General features: G+C 41.7%; 1 protein-coding gene across 1 annotated transcript; it reads left to right on the plus strand.

Moving 5' to 3' along the window:
- The first annotated feature begins 6,218 nt into the window (after positions 1 to 6,218).
- On the plus strand, positions 6,219 to 12,887 carry vgf (VGF nerve growth factor inducible). Its single transcript, XM_066681717.1, has 2 exons — positions 6,219 to 6,420; positions 8,793 to 12,887. Exon 2 carries the CDS (start codon positions 8,833 to 8,835, stop codon positions 10,798 to 10,800), a length of 1,968 nt encoding a protein of 655 aa, XP_066537814.1. The 5' UTR covers positions 6,219 to 6,420; positions 8,793 to 8,832; the 3' UTR covers positions 10,801 to 12,887.
- The last annotated feature ends 5,247 nt before the right edge of the window (positions 12,888 to 18,134 follow it).

Consider the following 18,134-nt stretch of genomic DNA (forward strand, 5'->3'; position numbering starts at 1 on the left):
TAGCCTAGGGATACTCAAATATGAGTCTTAGAGGCCCACCAAATATCCACAGAGCGGAAGGTCCAAAGACGTCATTCATTCTTAATCGAGTTGTTTGCACAGTGCAATTTTTAAGTTTTTGAATGCTATGCTGCACCACAAATTTGCAGGTGTTAACACTGTAAATGTTACAGGAACACTAGGTAAGATTGGGTATTTTTGCTCCTGAGCTCCCCCTACTGTTATAGAGTTTCATATACTTTAACAACACTGTCCTGAAATCAAGTGGGTTTTCCTAATATCCTCATGGTGTGATGTACTGTAGCAACAACAGAGACTCTATTCTCCCTGTTAAAGGCCAGTGAAGGATCACAATGAATTTGAAGCTGTACAATACTACATATTGTTCCTTTAATGTCTGTTTTAGCACTGGTAAATTTGCTGTGTACCTTTCTCTTCAGATTAAACAGCTTTTGAGAAGCCCAAGTCAGAAACTAACTGCCTGCTAAGTAGAGGATGTTTTCCAAGTGCCCTGATTGGACTGCAAGCAACGAAAAGAGACTGTGCAAAATATAGACTGAATGCAGTTTTTGTCCACTCTGTTTTGTTGTAGGTCCATAATAAACAGCATCTAGACAAGCTTCTGCCCATTGAATACTACTGTGCTAGCTTATGACCACACAATTGTTCTTACAAAGTTCTTTCCTAAAGTCGGTGGTATTAATGGAAGTTTGCCCCTTTCCTGCAGCAACAATTTGCTCTACTCTGAGGGTTTTCTATGACACATTCAAACATTCTGAGAATTTTACTGCATTCAGACACCAGAGAATTAGTGAGGTGAGGTAATAGTGTAAGATGATTTGTTCTGGACCACAAACACCACTCCAGCTCATCCCAAAGAGATTGGATGGAAAGCCATTTCTCCACAGAACACAGCCCAATGCTAGAGGTACTACTCTTCTTGGCACTGAGCCTCATAATTGTAAAGTGCAGCTTCTCCAGAGCACCCAATTGATTACATGTTTTTCTGTATATATTATACAAAATGGTGTATTCACTGGAGAAGAAACGCAATCAAGCATATTCTTTAATCAAGAATGTGGACATTGTACATTATGTAAAAGTACACTCTGACCTATATTATATTTAAAAGAGTAGAAATGAGCTATGGGTCTAGGTAAATGTACAAACCTGCCTTCTGCCCATTTAGAATCTAATGTGGTTTTAAAATTCAGTTCAATTTCCACCGCCATTGTCTCAAAGCCTAAAACATATTTGGTGCCAGCCTCAAATGAGCAAGCCAAACCAACAATGGCAAGGAAAAACACATTCAGAACAAGAGACCCATTTACCTCTGATCAACATCAGATCAAAACAACATACAGAGTAGATGAATGACAAATATCTTACATCAAATCACCAGGGGGTACACAATGATCAACCTCAAAATGGACTTTATGCACTACATCAACATCAAATGGCTGAAGAAACACAATGTATTTTGTCCCTTAAAAGAAATGCAAAAAACATGCAAATTACCAAACACAGTCATGTTGTTTACTGTGACAAAAGGGCCTGGTGATTTTTAAAATGGATCTAGAAGAAAAACAAACCCAGAGGAATCACATTTATATTCTACAGCCAAATATTGAATACATTTATTAAGTATAAAGATGAAGTATACCACACTGGGAACTGAAAGCATAGGTTTATGTACCTTTAATTTTGGAAATGAATAAATGAAATATATATTTTGTGGGGGGGGGATTTTTAGTTTGTCCCCACATGAATTCCCAAAATGAATATGTGAATGATGGACCAAATAATAAAACTATCTGATGTAAAATCTTTGCCCTGATCAGGGGGGTGCAGTGTCCACTTGAAATCAATGGGCACAAGGAATGCACCATTGACAACACGGCAGTCTATCAAAAGTCATCCATACGCTCACACCTGGACTATTTTGCATAGCCAGTTTACCTGCTGTGTTACTACACTGGGAAGAAATGGTCACCCAGAGGAAACCCATGTGCATGTTGGGAAAACTTTTCGAACTACTCACAAAGAGTGACCGCAGGAGAAGTTTGAACCCCGAAGTCTGAAACCCTGGAGCTGTCAGTCATGCTGATGTATGCTCAGGTATAAGCTGAGGTGCTACTGAATAATACCTGACAAACACCACCACTGTTGGACTGATACCACTCAATACATTTCAAATTTGAATCTGATCAGTTCATGAATTTTAGTCCTGTAAAGAGAAATTCACTAGGAGCAGGTCTCAATTTGAAAAGCAGCACTTCTATGGTGTGAACAAACACTCTCATTTTGAAGTTAATGTAAAACGACAGCTGGGCACAGTGACCCAGAATCTTTTCTGACAGCCATGAGAAAATTTTGTCCACCCATTCTCTGCATGACCTAATCCAATTCATCCATCTTAAGCTATGAGAAATGTGTATGCCTACTCCATCTTTGAAGGTTTTCTTTGTTGAACATGCCAAACAACACCATGCCGGCTATAAGTGAGTTAATCTGAAAATTGGCTACACTACAGGACTTTACTCTGTCTTTACGGCTCTGTACAGGTCTTAGTACTTGCAGTGAAATAAGTCTTTGTGAAGCTGTCAGAAACACTCAAAAAATCTTGGAAGATGAGTAATTCTTTAGAGTACAGGTCTGCAGTATAGTAGGGCACATCTCTAATCTAACTCCTGCCTTGCTTGGCTGAATGAAATGCCAGCGAAGCAGGAATAGGAAAAGACAGATGCGAGCTATTCACTTAAATGATATGGAGAACATGAGACCTAGATTTTTGGCTTAATGGAAAAAGGGAAGATTTATATTCAAGGGTAGGATATTGCAGCAGAGCCAGCTACGAGGCTGAACCTGGGATTTTCCCTCAGCAGTTTTCTTTTCGTAACTGGACCACTGTTTAGTGCTGAGACAGGGAAGCAATTCACATATCTGCAAGAGTTTTTCAGGGAGTTTCTTGAGTTGTGATTTGAGTAGAGTGCTTTTCAGTAATGCAAATTAACAGTAGATTTCTCTGAATAATATAGTAGTCACAAATAGCAAGTTGGTAACATTTTACAATATTGTTTGGTAGTTAATAGGTAAGTAGGTCAGTGCAAACAGAGTGGAGAACTAGCAGATGGCGAGGACACATCCTCAGAGTTTTAGAAAATATTTTTATTAATTAAAATCTTGAACATCACCTTTAACATAGCCAAGACATGCCAATTTACCAGCCACATACAACACACACATTCAAGAATGGGACTCAGGAAACACACTGATGCACATCAACAAACAAAACACCTGAATAGGATTAAGGAAGCAGACTTCGCAAAGGATTGAATCTCTTGCTCTGAAAGCCTTGTGCATGGCCCACTGAGCAGGTTGGACAGATACATGAGATATAGGGGGTTGATGTACCCTCACACAGACACTAAACAGAACCGCTGAGACAAAGTCCAGACCTTAATCAAGCAGAAGCACTCGTGAGTCAAAGTCATTCTTAAATTGAGGGAAAAATAGTACAAATAGTAAACTTCAAAAGAAAGCTGTAAGAAAGGCTGGTCGGACACAAATATTAAGTCAATATATTGAGTCACTGGACGGCGTGGGGGCGCAGCAGGTAGTGTCGCTGTCATACAGCTTTAGGATCCTTGGGGTTCGAGCCCTGCTCCGGGTACTGTCTGTGGGAGTTTGGTGTGTTCTCCCTGTGTCTGTGTGGGTTTCCCCCAGGTGCTCTGGTTTCCTTCCACAGGCCCTGCGATGGACTAGTGTGTGTTCCCGCCTTGCGCACAGTGAACCGGATAAGCGATTACAGACAATGAATTAATGAATGAATATTGAGTCTTTGTATAATGTTAAGTTCAGTACTTTTTCTGTTTTGGAGTCTGCGATGCTCTGCGATGGCCTGTTGCTCTGTCCAGTGTGTGTTCCTGATTTGCATTCAGTGAGTTCAGGTAGCTTCTTGGAGCAAGTTAACCCCGATCAGCATAAAGAGATTACAGAAAATGAATGAATATTTTCTGTTTTTTTCTGAAGCTGAAGATTGAATACTGTGAGGAGTTGGTGTGTTCTCTCTGTGCCTGCATGGGTTTCCTCTGGGTGCTCTGGTTTCCTCCCACAGTCCAAAAACACACGTTGGTAGGTGGATTGGCAACTCAAAAGTGTCCGTAGGTGTCAGTGTGTGAGTGAATGTGTGAGTGTGTGTGTGTTTGTGTTGCCCTGTGAAGGACTGGCGCCCCCTCCAGAGTGTATTCCCACCTTGCGTCCAATGATTCCAGGTAGGCTCTGGACCCACCCTGACCCTGAACTGGATAAGCGCTTACAGATAATGAATGAATGAAGATTGAATAGCATGTAATTTATGGCTATTTTGATGTTCACAAACATGGGAACAGAACAAACTGACATAATCCTAAAATAGTGGCTTAAATAACACGGGCACCTAAGATTGTCCGACTATGCACATGTAGGGTATGCCAATGTAGGGTATCCCTAAATGTAATGCAGTTATTGATACATTACATCATGTTTCTCTCCTGTGAATGAACATGACTGTGTGTTGGTCTTGTGCAAATGCAAGTGAGGAAGGCGAATTCTGAGTGGGACTAAATGCTGAAAACAGCTTCTCCTCTCAGCGCCTAGTGCCACTCAGTGTTGTTCAATGTTTCTAATACATTCTGACCTTCCACTGACACTTCTCCACTCTCTCTGCAGGAACACATGTTCACACACACAGACATACTAATGCAACCACCCCCTCAAAAAAGAACCCCAAAAAACACTTTCTGTTTGGGGTGGCACGGTGACACAGCAGGTAGTGTCACAGTTACAAAGCTCCAAGTGACTGTCTGTGAGGAGATTGGTGTGTTTTCCCAGTGTTCGCATGGGTTACCTCCGGGTGCGCCGGTTTCCTCCCACGGTCCAAAAAAAAACAAAAAAAACACATTTTTAGGTGGATTGGTGACTCAAAAGTATCCATAGGTGTGAGTGTGTGTTGCCCTGTGAGGGACTGGTGCCCCCTCTAGTGTATGTTCTCACCTTGTGCCCAATGATTCCGGGTAGGCTCCGGACCCACCGCACCCCTGAACTGGATAAGTGGTTACAGACAATGAATAAATAAATGAATTGACTTTCTGTTTACAGATGAATGAGTGGTGGATTTAATGACACACCATGACTCTGACCAGGATGAGATGGTGACAATACAATGGATGAAATGAAAACAACAGAATGAAATTGAAATAAAGTTATACATATCTGCAACCATGGGCTTAAAGTGATGGTGTCAAAGTATAAGACTTTCTATGCAAGTCTCAACCCCCCCCCCCCCCCCTTTGAAGTTTTCTGTGTTTCCTCTATGAACTATGAAAAAAATCCAAATGTCTACATTTGTGAGGGACTGAGTTAGTGTCTGATGACCTGTGATGGACTTGTGCCAAGGGTATGTGCACCCAACACTCTTTTATTTGTGTGAGAAGAACGAAGGCTAGACCATCTGGTCCAATCTCATGTTGCATGTGATTTGCAGCCAGCAGCAATGCTGCAAGGATGACAAAGCACAAATGCAGCAAAGGCTGCAAATGCCAAAGGCAATATCATGCTTGGTAAAAAGAGCAGACTTGGGACTGAGGAGCTGAGGCTTTAATTCTAAACTATACACTTGGGCAACAGGGAGCTCTTTGAGCAATGATTCTAAGAACATGTTTGATAAAGACATCATGTGAAGTACATATTTTAATATTCAAAGGAGCTTCACATAAAGGCTCTTCACCTGTTTGCAGAGCCTGAGGGTAGAATCCAAGGGAGTTTCGGCAGCAGAAAAGAGAAACCATTACGCCTTATATTATCTCTCAGGATGGTCATGCAGTAGTGGTCAGCATCCAACCTTGATAAATGTTTGGGCTAACAGTGTATCTAATGAACTCCAGCAGATCCTTACTGGGAGTCTCTTTCTCACACTCTCTCTGTCTGTGTTCTCCCTAGTGCTGTCTCTCCCCCTTCTCATCTCTCTCTCTCTCTCTCTCTCTCTCCAAACTGGCAGAGTACTATTTCATTCATCCCCCCGCCGTTCATTCATGTGGGCACTGCAGCGTAGCGAACGCTCGCGGCTCTGATCGACGCGGCGTTCTTATCAATGGAAGGCGATGACGTCAATGGGGAGCGGTGACGCGCGGTCACGTGGCCCCAGGAGGGCCCGCATATAAAGGCGAGGAGCTGACCACGGTGCTGAAAATATCTCTCAGCGGCAAGTGGGACTCCACGGGGCGCGAGCGAACGGTGATCCCATCCATCTCCCACACACACCAGGACACTTCGGTCACACACGCAGAGGAACGCTTTAAAGCCGTGCGCCACAGCAGAGCTGCCACTGCTAAAGAGAAGAGACCAGAAGAAGTGCATCGGTGCGCCTTGCGCGGGATCCCGGTAAGTCCTCGTGTTTGTATACAATAACACAACAGCACAATAACGCAACAGCAAAGTGGACAAAACTACTTTGCAGCGCAGTGTGAGATGTGGCAATGTTGGGAAACGTTTTCGGGTGCAACTTTAACGAGCTCGTGAAGTACAAACAAAACCCGCCACTTTGTTTACCAGCAGTAATGCCCTGATTCTGTTCAACAATACTTGATTAAAGTATGCGATATGTATAAAGATATGGTTTATAGCGTCAATCAATAAATTGATAAGGCGGGAACCGTTTTTGCCCAGAAGTAGAACATTTAATGAGCCGCGTCCCTGGGTGGAGTCGGGACTGATGTTCCTTCATCATCCACATCTTCCACCTCCTCCTCAGTGTTGTACTGCGATATGAAATCGCAGCTCGTTCCTGTAAATGACGCAAGTGTTTGTACTTGTAAGCAGTGGTGGGAATGATGCGGATCAATACCAGTTTACACATTTCAGGAACACAAACGCCGCTACTCCCCCGCTGCTTCTTTCATCACATTTCTCGTCACCATGGCATCAGCGGTCAGAAACAAGAGTAGAACTCCCCTCAGAGACCACTCAAGTTCCCGCTGCTCTGTTTTGAGCGATGTGTATGGACTGGTTTGTCGGGTCACATTTTTCTTATAGAAAGCTTCAGTGTGTCTGCTGCTCGTGCTTAGTGTGATGCTAAACTGGTTCCCTAGTTATTTAGAAGAGACCGGCTTAGGGCAGGAGATTACCCCAAGTCACGGCGTCTTAAAGGCGGATTACTGGTGAGTTTTGGCGCTGTTTGCTCCAGAGAGTGTCTCGGGATGGTGGGAGTGATGGCAATGGAGTAGGACAAAGACAAAAGAGAGAAGAAAGATACTTTTACAGAAGAAGTGGGTGGCGAGGCTGTCCTTAAGTACAAAGTGTAGCTACTTTTATTGCTGACATGAAAGTGGCTGAGACGCTGACCGCTGTAACGCGCTATTCGGTCAGAGAGGGTGGCATAGTGGTGTTGAACGGGATAGTCAGACACACAGCTACTTTTCTTTCTTCAGACTAAGCGCGCATCTGCAGTACGATGGTCACGAACTCCAAAACAACCATGATGGACTGAGGGGATCTGCCTGTGTCCCACAGGACTGCGAGTAAATTCACTGATATTGGATTTTCTGCCTAAAGACAACCGTTATTTTATGTTATTTGGGCCGTTTGAATGGGATAATATAATATAATATGATATAATATAATATTTTAATCACCAAAGTGGGTTTCTTTGTTATGTTACCGACATATTATGCACTGTATTAATATAAAATCAGGGTTACAGTACTGCAATATTTGAACAATGTTTTTCGTTTTTAACAACTTAAGACCTCAACATTTGCCTTTGAATCGAAAGCTTGGCCAGCATTGAGTTATTCATAAAACTAATGATCTGCTCCTGATTCAAACATAAAGAAGACTCCAGCCTCTCTGCTTTCTTATTTTACAAAATGGGCTACAGTATCTCTACCCACCAGTTACACTGTAGGGACTATATCGGGGGTCTATATAGTGCGCGCGCTTTTCCCCGTGCGCTCGCGTTTGGCTGTCAATTAGAAACCAGAAGGAAAAACAGATCTCAATAAGCGCGGAAACAGAGCCCGGGTTCCCTGTCTGTTTCCTGACGCGTGGCTTCTTGCCAGGTTTTCCTTTTCAGTATTTTGTGGTTAAAGGTGGTGACGCACTACATAGTGACAAGGGCCAGTCATTTACTGTTTTAAGGAGTCTTACAGAGCGTCATAAATCATAAATAAATACACAGAGCTGGACTGCATATGTTTTCCGTGAACATACAGCAACGTCAGAAAAAGCAAAAAAAAAAATGGGAGGATTTGTAGTAAATCAGATTTATTAATGAAGTAAATACATGCAGTAAATCTAATTTGTTTTAAACCGATACAAATGATTAAATATGAAGGGATGATGACTGTCCTGTGCGTAGCATTCATGCGCAATCCGCTGCGTGCGCCATGTTCTCAGGGAGATGGTTGCCCGTGCATGAGGCAGCTGAGCTTCAGTATCCTTTGTGTGGATCAGGCTGTTTATGAAGGGCAATAAGACAACCTTTTACGACCACTGACATTAGCTTATATTAATAATTAAAATGTATATAGGCTTCTTCCAACAAGCATCAATAATCTGTCTATCTGTTTGTTGTCAAAACAGCCTTATTCTAATGTAGGTGAAATTTATGAATGCTGCTCTGCTGTAAAGCATCAGCAGCCTTTCTACCTTCTTGTTCGACCAGAATGAGTTCTAACATCAAATGTAGGGATGAATATTGGTTATCTTCTTTGACCTTTCGTGAATATTTTCTCTTCCCTTCTTTCTTTCTGAAGGCGCATCAGCTTTGCACCTCTCCTCCAGATCTGCACGGTCATGATCCGGTGCCACCAAGTTGCAAGTTCCCCAATTGTTGTTCTGTTCATCTTCTTCTGCCTCACATTTGAGCCCACAAATGCCAGCCCTGTGACTGAGGACACAGAGACTCTCAACAATCGATATGGACCCCCCTCTCCTGCTTTTACACAGACAGAGATTGAGTCCACTCAAGCAGTAGATGGTCAGCAAGTGGCACCGGGTGAAGAAGAAGAGGAGGAGGACGAACTTTTCAAAGATGTCGATCCCAAAACCCTAGCAGCAGTGCTCTTAGAGGCTCTCAACAAGCCCCAGGGGAAGGTGACGAGTGAGGAAAACAAGAAAGAAGGAGATGAAAAGGCTGAGGAGGTGAGGGAGACCCAGGGGGCTGAAAGAGACAGAGACAGACAGCAGGAGCTGGAACTGGTAATGGCAGCTGCTGCAGCGCAGGGCAGAGAGGAGCGAGAGAGGGAGGAGGATGAAGAGAGAAAGAGAATTGAGGAAGAAGAAGAGAGGCTGACGGAAAGGGTGACAAGTCGTACTACCAGTCAAACGGTGCCTGTGAAAGAACCAGAGGCAGTAACAAAGGAGGTGGTGAACAAGGAGGGGCAGCAGGATCTAGAGAGAGGCGCAGATGGAGAGATGGAAGAGCAGCTGAGCCCAGAAGAGTTGAAGAATCTGGAGACCATGCTCAAGGAGTTTCAGAGCTACAGCACAGCCACAAAAAGGGAGCGCGATTCCTCAACTGGCCAGAGGGAGAGCCGTGGTGAATACCTTGACTATCTGGACCGAAACGGCCTCATGAACAATGAGATCAAGCCCAAAGCCAAGGGCCACGACTTGGCTCTGTCCAAAAAGAAGCTCAAGTGGCAGATAGAACAGGAAAAGAACAAGAATCGGCCGCTGTACAGGGGAGGGAACTTCATGGATGACTTTAATGACAATCTTGAAGACCAAGAAGAAGTAAATGGAGAGGATGAGGAAGACGAGGAACAGTTGAGTCCTGAAGAAGAAGAGGCTCGGGCTAAAGCTGAACAGGAGGAGGTGCGCAGACAGGCTGCGGAGGCCCAAAGAGCAAAAGCAGAAGAAGAGAAACTTGCAGATATTGCATCTGACATGCTCCTGCAGTACATGGTAAAGCCAGATGGTAAGAAGATCCAGGACAATAATGCAGCAGAAGATAAGCGCTCAGAGGAAGACACCAGTGATGACGATGACGATATTGATCCACAAACTATTGACAAGTTGATTGAAATCTCCAGTAAGCTGCATCTCCCTGCTGATGATGTGGTTGATATCATCAGCGATGTGGAGAAGAAGAAGAAAAAAGATGCACCTGAAAATCTACAGTGGCAAAGACCTCTGGTGCCCCTTCCAGCTCCTGTTGCACCGTCTACGGCCTTGAGAACAACACCTCTGTCAAAGCCACCCAAACCTAACACCAACCCATTTAAAACATGGTTTAAGGACAGAGCTTCCGTTAAGCCCAGTAAGCAAGACTTTTGGTTCAAGCAACAGTGGCCCTTTCGGACCTACCCCTCTTACGGGTTCTACCAAAAGCCCTACAATCCCTATTACCCCATCTACATCCCACCTCCAAAGCCTAAACCACGCTACTATGCCAAGCCCTCCTACTCCCTTAATGACATCTTGGGGAATTCACTGGACAATGACTTTGATTTCTCCCTCAAACAAAGGTACCGTCCCTGGGCACAGCCTCGCCCAAGGGCTCCTCCAGCATTCCGGAGGAACCTCTATTTTCCAAACTACATTGTCCCTTATCCCCGGACTTTCCAAGCCATACCCATGTCCAAACCCAGGTCAAACCTGCATTATTGGCCTAAAATCTTTTACCCATCCCCAGATTCTATAGATGCCACAGAGGACAAGTATTACTGGAGACTGGGGAAGCAAAAGGAGGCTCGCGATAAAGAGCTTGAAGAATTGTTCAAGCAAATTATCTTTAAAGGCTCCCAAAAATTTCAGTAAGGTTAGGGTTAAGGAAATGAGATTTGAGGAGGAAAAGTAGGAAAGGGAACAACCGCAAGACTGTTTTTTTTTTCATCCTACCATAATTTATTTTCATTTGCAGAAATATATCTGTCACATTTACATCTTTCCCATTTAAGTTGATTTGAACACTTTGCCTGGAGACCGTTGACTGTTGCCGTTTCTCACTGCTGTTCCTCGTTCCACTTGAACAGCGCCATTTCTGTCTATAATCAGAATGGATAGATGACGTCAAGATCCCTCTTCTCAGTCACTCCATCTCATCTACTGCCCCCCCCTCCCCTGAACGGACTGAGAGACAGACAGAATGATGCGAGGAAAAGGGAGATTTTGTTAATAGTGTAGGGGTGCACACAGAGCTCAAATAACCAATAGATATTCCTTTCTGTCTATACTCCAAGAAGGCCTTTCAAAAAACAGAGATCAATGGAACATTCCTTTGTAAGCCTTACCTTTTATTCTTAGTTTATTTAGAATTTTTTTTTGTTGTTATTGTTATTTATCATTGTCAATTCATTATGATATAGAAGAAGAGCAAAAAATATTTTAAATGCACCTTTAAAGAATGCATGCACCAAGAGCATGTTTATTCAACTCTGTTAAACTCAGCCGAAGTCTTAGAATCAAAACCAGTGCCATACCGTTTGGACATGTTCAGGTTTGGTTCATCCTCCAGAGCAAATATGTTGAGTCTTAATTGTACCTAGAAGTATTCTGCTTAAGCATTTACTACGTGTGTACTCATGTGTAATAAGAACACACTGAGTCCTGTACATAGAATTAGTTACTGTCGGTTTGACATTTTTTTTTCGACGTCTTTTTTAAATAGTTTTTCTACGCAAAAAAAAGACTCTGAAAGATGGTGCAAAGAACGCTCATACATTCCGAATATTTCTAAGAAAAAAAAATCTAATTTCATAGAAGCTCTTTTGAATACAGTTATTTATTGCCTTATTAAGACACTTTCCCTTTTGAGACAAGCAGCATTTTTGTCATTGTTGGTTTGGCAGGTTAGATCCTGGTCACAGGGGTTTTCATATAAAATTCTCCAAAACTTCAGACCTAAGCCAGTTAATTATTAAACAGCCGTATAAACTGCATGAAGCATAAAAATATAAAATTACCTTGAAAATGACCCTGTTTTACCAATAAGTCATTTGTGTTCCTAACTCTGTCAATTGTCTGTGGATTCCTGTCTATTGAAAACACAGATGAAGTGTTGTCTCTTTGAGATTTCTTCTGAACAACTGAACATCCGGCTCAAAAAGAGATTTCTGAGTCAATGAAAGCTCTTTCAAAGCAGCATTGACAATATTCTAATTGAAATTGATTCCAACACACATGTCCCTGGAAGCTTTTGATCGATATTTACCCTTACACAACAGTCTGGAGTCCAACTGGGGCCAAAATCGCACTTCTCCTTGAGGGACAAAGTGTATAGTACACATGAACCGCATGAGACCATCAATGACCCATTCTTCTCACTGAACTCCTGGAACTGGACACACTCAGAACTAATGGTCAAATAAAGAACCTTTTGGAAAGCTCACTAGTTCCAAGTAGGTTTAATAATAGCCACAGTCCTTCAACAGCCCTATCTTATTGAATTTGAAATAAAAATTCATGAATATCAAACAGATTCATCACCTACCCAAATTGTGATACCTCATCCAACAGGACAGTGAGGGAGATGAAAAAAGATGAAAAAGGGGGAGGTGCTTGGCATTCTAATTCCTTTGAGCAATTTTTTAAAGCTGGGAAGAGAAGAAAAGCTGACGACAAGAAAATGGACAAAAGAAATTTGAAAAAGTGTCTGCACGTTTATGTGAACTTGCATCTAAAATGTGTTTCTTCTTTGAAGACATTATGAGCATTCAAAAAATGTATAAAAAAAGACAAAAGATAAACGACTAGCGTACCATAGGAAAAACTGTCTTGTATAAGGAAATTCAGCTGTTTGTCATTTCTAGATGTACCTTGTACGTACCGTAATAAACATGCGTTTGCTGGATGTAAATAACCGCATGTTGATGGCTAGTTTTGCTACACAGAGAGAATTAAATAAAATCAACTATTTTTTATTAAAATTGGGTTTTTAATTGCGTCTTGGGGAGAATATGACATGAATGAATATTTACTCTCTGCACCTTCCACAGTTAACCAGAAATGTTCACAAGTTACTTCATGAGAGGCCTAGTCAAAACTCTAGTCCCTCGTTTTTGAGTTGGAGTTGAGTCTCAAGCAACTGGGGTTTTAGCCAGAGTTTTGAGTCCCTGTAGTTCAGAGCATGGCCCTCCAAATCTAATCCATTTTGTTCATGTTTACTCTGAGATTCACACAAGGCCTTAATCTCAAGTCACGACATGAGTCATTTAAGGGCGAGCCTGTGAGTCACATAAACACGTCACTTGAATGCGACTCAAGTTCGAGTCAGTGATATGAACCTCCTTCTCTGGTCTACACTTTTCACACATTTTTTGTACATTCCCCTCCTCCACATTGCACTTGATCAACACCAAGTTTTATCTGTTTTTGCAGTTTGATATTTTCCCAGCTCAAACACATCTAATTAAATTTCAGTAGTTAATTTTCAAATGGCTGCAGGGTAGTGTAATAGTCTCACAGCCTCAGGGAACTGGAGGTTGTAGATTTGCCTCCTCCAGGGTATGTTCCTGCCTTGTGCCCAGTGATTCTGGGTAGGTTCCGGACCCACCGTGACCCTGAACTGGATAAGCGGTTACAGATTATGAATGAATTAATGCATTTTCAAATGTAGACGTGTTGGAGCAGAGAACTGCTGGACACTGGCTTTGAAATGAAATAACCCCGTTATACACAAACAACATTATATAAAAAAACACCTTAATAATAAGTCATTGTTAAGTATTCAAAAGCATAGCTGGACAAATATAGTAGTGAATGAATCACAACCCTTACATCACCCCAGACCAAGTGCTTGTGCAATAAAACACAAAATCCAAATAAGAAAAATTCCCTAAGTAGTGTCAAACAGGTGCATTCATGGTCCCTTTGCAAGTCGTCTTCAAAGAGGATCCAGTTAATGGGCTCTGGTGTGATCGTGTTATAGCGCTGCAGGGATTTTCTTATAATAAAGCAATTATCCAGGCAAACTCCTGGAGCACATCGCTGCCACATTTTGTTTTCATAATTAGAGGCAGGAGCAAGTTTAGGCTTAGCTTTGATATGCGCCATGCATGCCCACATGCTACATCACAGATGCCTTTGGGAAGGCTTATGGAGTAAAGGCTGGGTTAGAAGAGAGGCTGGTTAGACTGATTTGCTGACAGGGGTCTCTGGGGAAGCTGGGGAGAAGGGAGGTCGCTTGAAAGACAAGTGTTAATGAGACACAGTGTACGATGAGCACTACACTAGAGCCCACTAGGACTACATTAAGACTGCTGGGCTTAATCAAAGACCCTCAGTGGGAGAGGCGCTGAGTAGAAACTAGAGACCCCCTATTACCTTGTCTAAGACAGTGGGCTCAGGGAAGATTCTTGTTCAGTGTACACACTATTGTATACAATACAATTGATTGATCACTGGATTAGGAACACATACCTTGCATCTACACTTGATGTTCCATTTTATCAGCTTCACTGACCATAGAGGAGGATTTTGTAGTTTGAAAACTAGAAATGTAGTCCACCTGTTTCTCTGCATACATTCTTATCCTCATTTCATGCTGCTCTTCTATGGTCAGGGCCCCCACAGAACAGGTATGATTTGGGTGGTTGGTTATTCTCGGCTCTGCAGTGACACTGACGTGGTATTGATGTGTCAGTGTAGATCAGACACAACAATGCTGCTAGTGTTTTTAAAGCCCTCACTATCACTGATAGATTGAGAATAGTCCAAATACCAAAAATATCCAATAAGTGTTCTGTGTGAGGCAGGAGTGTCTAACAGAATGGAGATTGAGTGGATACAGTGTTTAAAAACTCTAGCAGCACTTTGCAGAGTTAAATAGGATACTACATGTCCAAATACTTAAAAAAAACATCTCTATTAATTTTCTGAAAAGTAATTTTCATGTATTACTTCCAGATTCTCCAAGTCATTGCACCAAAGAGGGGCATTTGTGGAGTCATCACAGCATCTTCCAACATCATCTGTAAAGCCTTCACTGTGGAGCAGAAGCTTTTACTGCAGCAAAGAGGGCCAAACTGATAACTTCCATTTCAGATTAAACGTTGGATGAGCAGGTGTCCACAAACTGGCCATAAAATGTCTGCTCTGAAATATAAAGCTGTCAAGAAAGGGTCCTTGGGAGTGATTAGGAAACAGTAAAGTGTTTCCCAACTATGCTCCTGCTCACTAGTGTGCTTTTGAAGTGATTTAACACACCCCATTCCCTTCTGTCAGTTCACTTGCTTACTTGCTTTAACTTACATTCATGTAGTGCTTTTCTAGACACCCAAAATACTTTGCATTCTTTGGAACATTAGGGAGTCACCTCAACCATCGGCATCCACAGGCATGATGCGATGACACACTCCTAAAATAAAGGTGCAACAAAATGTTCTGGGTGATGCCACAAAGAACCACTTTTGGTTCCATAACGAACCACTTGTGCTAATATGTTTAAAAGGGTAAAGAACCTTAAGATCGAGTGATGGATTTTTAAAACTTTTAACAAGTTCTTCACACTCACACCCTCTTAAACAAACAAGGTTCCTTATAGAAACAAAGTGGTTATTCTAGGGAATCACTAAAAGAACCTTTTGTAGCACCTTTATTTTTAAGAGTGCAGCTAAAAACACCAGTAGGCTTGTTATATATCTTTTATTTCAGTGGTTTTGTCCATGCTTCCATTGTGAGATGATAACTCTGAACTATGGGTCTGAAGCTGTAACTAAGAAAAGGAAATAGATTTCAGATCGTTTTGTACAAACTGATCAACAACAATTATGTTTTTATCTGGTGCATTGCACAGTATTTGCAGCCTTAAAAAAGATAGAAAGACAAAGATGTTAGATGCCTATACCTTGTCATTAGGATGAGGAATAGAGTCTGATGCTGAACAACAGCAAAATAAATATTTGTAACAGTTTTATTAACGTAAACCTGTGTTAAAATTGCTGTGTCATTTTGAAGAGGCTACAAAAGCATAGAATGCATGCTTTTACTGTAAGAAGACAAAGAATGTTTGTTTTTGACAAATGTACGTACAATGACGACAGAGAGAAAGCATGGGGAATGGGGAATAGGTAAAAAGACAAAAAAAATTATATATATATACACATCACCTCCCAAAGAAGGGAAGGTTGTGGGGGAAACAAAGGGAAAATGAGACACCTGAGAGACAGAAATTACAATCAAGGCAAACACAAAAGGGAGCAGAAAGGATACTAAATGAAGAAGCGAAAGGTAGATAATAATAATAATGAAGAAGGAAAGTGGGTAAGAGACAGGGCGAGAGAGAAAGGGGGGTGTTGAGGTTGATGAGAAGAGCACAGCCCACACGGAGGTGCAGTGATTCATGAGTCACATGGTCGAGGTGTGAGTCATACTCCCTCTACTGCAGAACCCCGTCCTCCAACACACACATTTCTCTTATATGCACTAACTCAGGCACAGCCTATGGCTACAGTCCCTGTCAAAATCAGTCTGTGATCTTCCCTATTTCAAGGAATATTCACAAACAGAAACACCACACCATGGGTGTTAACAGCTGAAGGTGTTTTACTTTACTCCCTGGCAGCATTTGTCTTCTCTGAAATACACCATAGTGTAAAAAAAAATAAAAAAACACCATAAAACCCACATATGATTCTCTTCCTCAGTGTATTGTCGCTGCTGTAACAGAACAAAAAGGTACGTTTTTGAGAACATTTTAAACAGAATCTTAATGTTAAAACTACTGTATCGACATGTAATAAGATTTTATTTTTTATCTGTTTTTCTTGATTCATTTGTGTTAAAAAAGGCTTACTAAGAAAATCAGCTTGACAGAATCCACAGTAGAACCACTCTAGGCCCTATTCAGTTTCAGAAAATGCAGAGTCTGTTACTAAATGATGGAAATCCATGCAGTCAGTTCCAAGATCATTTGACACAAACATGATTCCGAAAGTTCAATCACAGAAAGAGACAATAATTCGATTTTAACTTACTTCTGCTACTGCTTCTGTTGTTCTGCAGGAACACATTTCATTACAAAGACTGTTTATTGTACGCCTCTGTTATACAGCCTGTTTGACCTTGGCAAGAGAATTTGGAGAACCAAAGCTAGGTAGATTGACTAAGCCATTGAACAATGCCTAGCTAAACTGCACCTGATTCTCCTCTCACTGTTCCTTTAAGTGTGTGATTGTACGCCTTTTCATTTTTACAATAGTTTTACATTGTACTTTTTGGAAATGTCTTCCATCTCTACAAAACCATCCTTCTTAGTTTAAAGAAGTAGTCTAATGAGCACTTCTGTGGTTCCTTAATTAAAGTTAAAGTTTGTACCTTAATCTTAACTGAATTTACCAAGGACCATGCATATACGACAGCAACACATGGAGTTTTTGGCTAATAGGAAACCTTTTGTCCTATAGACTTTCAGTGTCGTAGGAGGCCTGTGTTGTCATGGGCAGCTCATAATTTGTAGACTTTGTAATTCTCAACATGAGGATCATTCTAGGCATGTGCAATAATACGTGGATAAAGAACATTAGACATCATCGCTTGGGTGTCCTTGTGATGTGATGATTAGCAGTTTTGCCTCTCAGTGCTGAGGTCTTGGGTTCCCATCTGGGTGGTGTTCTCCCTGTGACTGCATGGGTTTCCTCCAGGGTCTCCGGTTTCCTCCCACGATCCAAAACCATGGAGTTCAGGGGAATTGGCTACTCTAAATCTGTCCTGGTGTGAGTAATATGCGTATATGAACAAATGTCTTTACTAGGGTGAAACCTCTAGTGTCCAATGCAGTCCTCCAGGTGAACAGTTGTTCGATTCAGTGCTGAATCGAATGGTGTTAGGTGCAGTGTTGACTATAAAGCGTACTTGGGTGTCTAGAAAGGTGCTATAACTGTAATTAACTATAAATCTTCCAAACAAGGATCTCAGGCAAGCTAATCATTCAATGATGTCCGACTCAGAGACACTTGAAACTTTACTTCCTGGAAGAAAATCGAATTTAGGTAGAATCTAGATAAAGATTATGAAAGATGAAAATTCTTCTATTTATATTTATTTATACAGCTCTTCTAGATTAAATGTCACTTACTGTTTCTTCATGTTTCATGGTAGCACCAAAATAAATCATTATTACTAATTGCATGGTGTTTTATCTTTACCTGCAATGA

This window comes from Hoplias malabaricus, chromosome 9 (genome assembly GCF_029633855.1).
Source record: "Hoplias malabaricus isolate fHopMal1 chromosome 9, fHopMal1.hap1, whole genome shotgun sequence".
NCBI classification, from domain to species: Eukaryota; Metazoa; Chordata; class Actinopteri; order Characiformes; family Erythrinidae; genus Hoplias; species Hoplias malabaricus.

What these genes read in the sequence shown, in the direction of transcription:
- vgf (XM_066681717.1), top strand. Translation starts at nt 8,833, where the DNA reads ATGATCCGGTGCCACCAAGTTGCAAGTTCCCCAATTGTTGTTCTGTTC.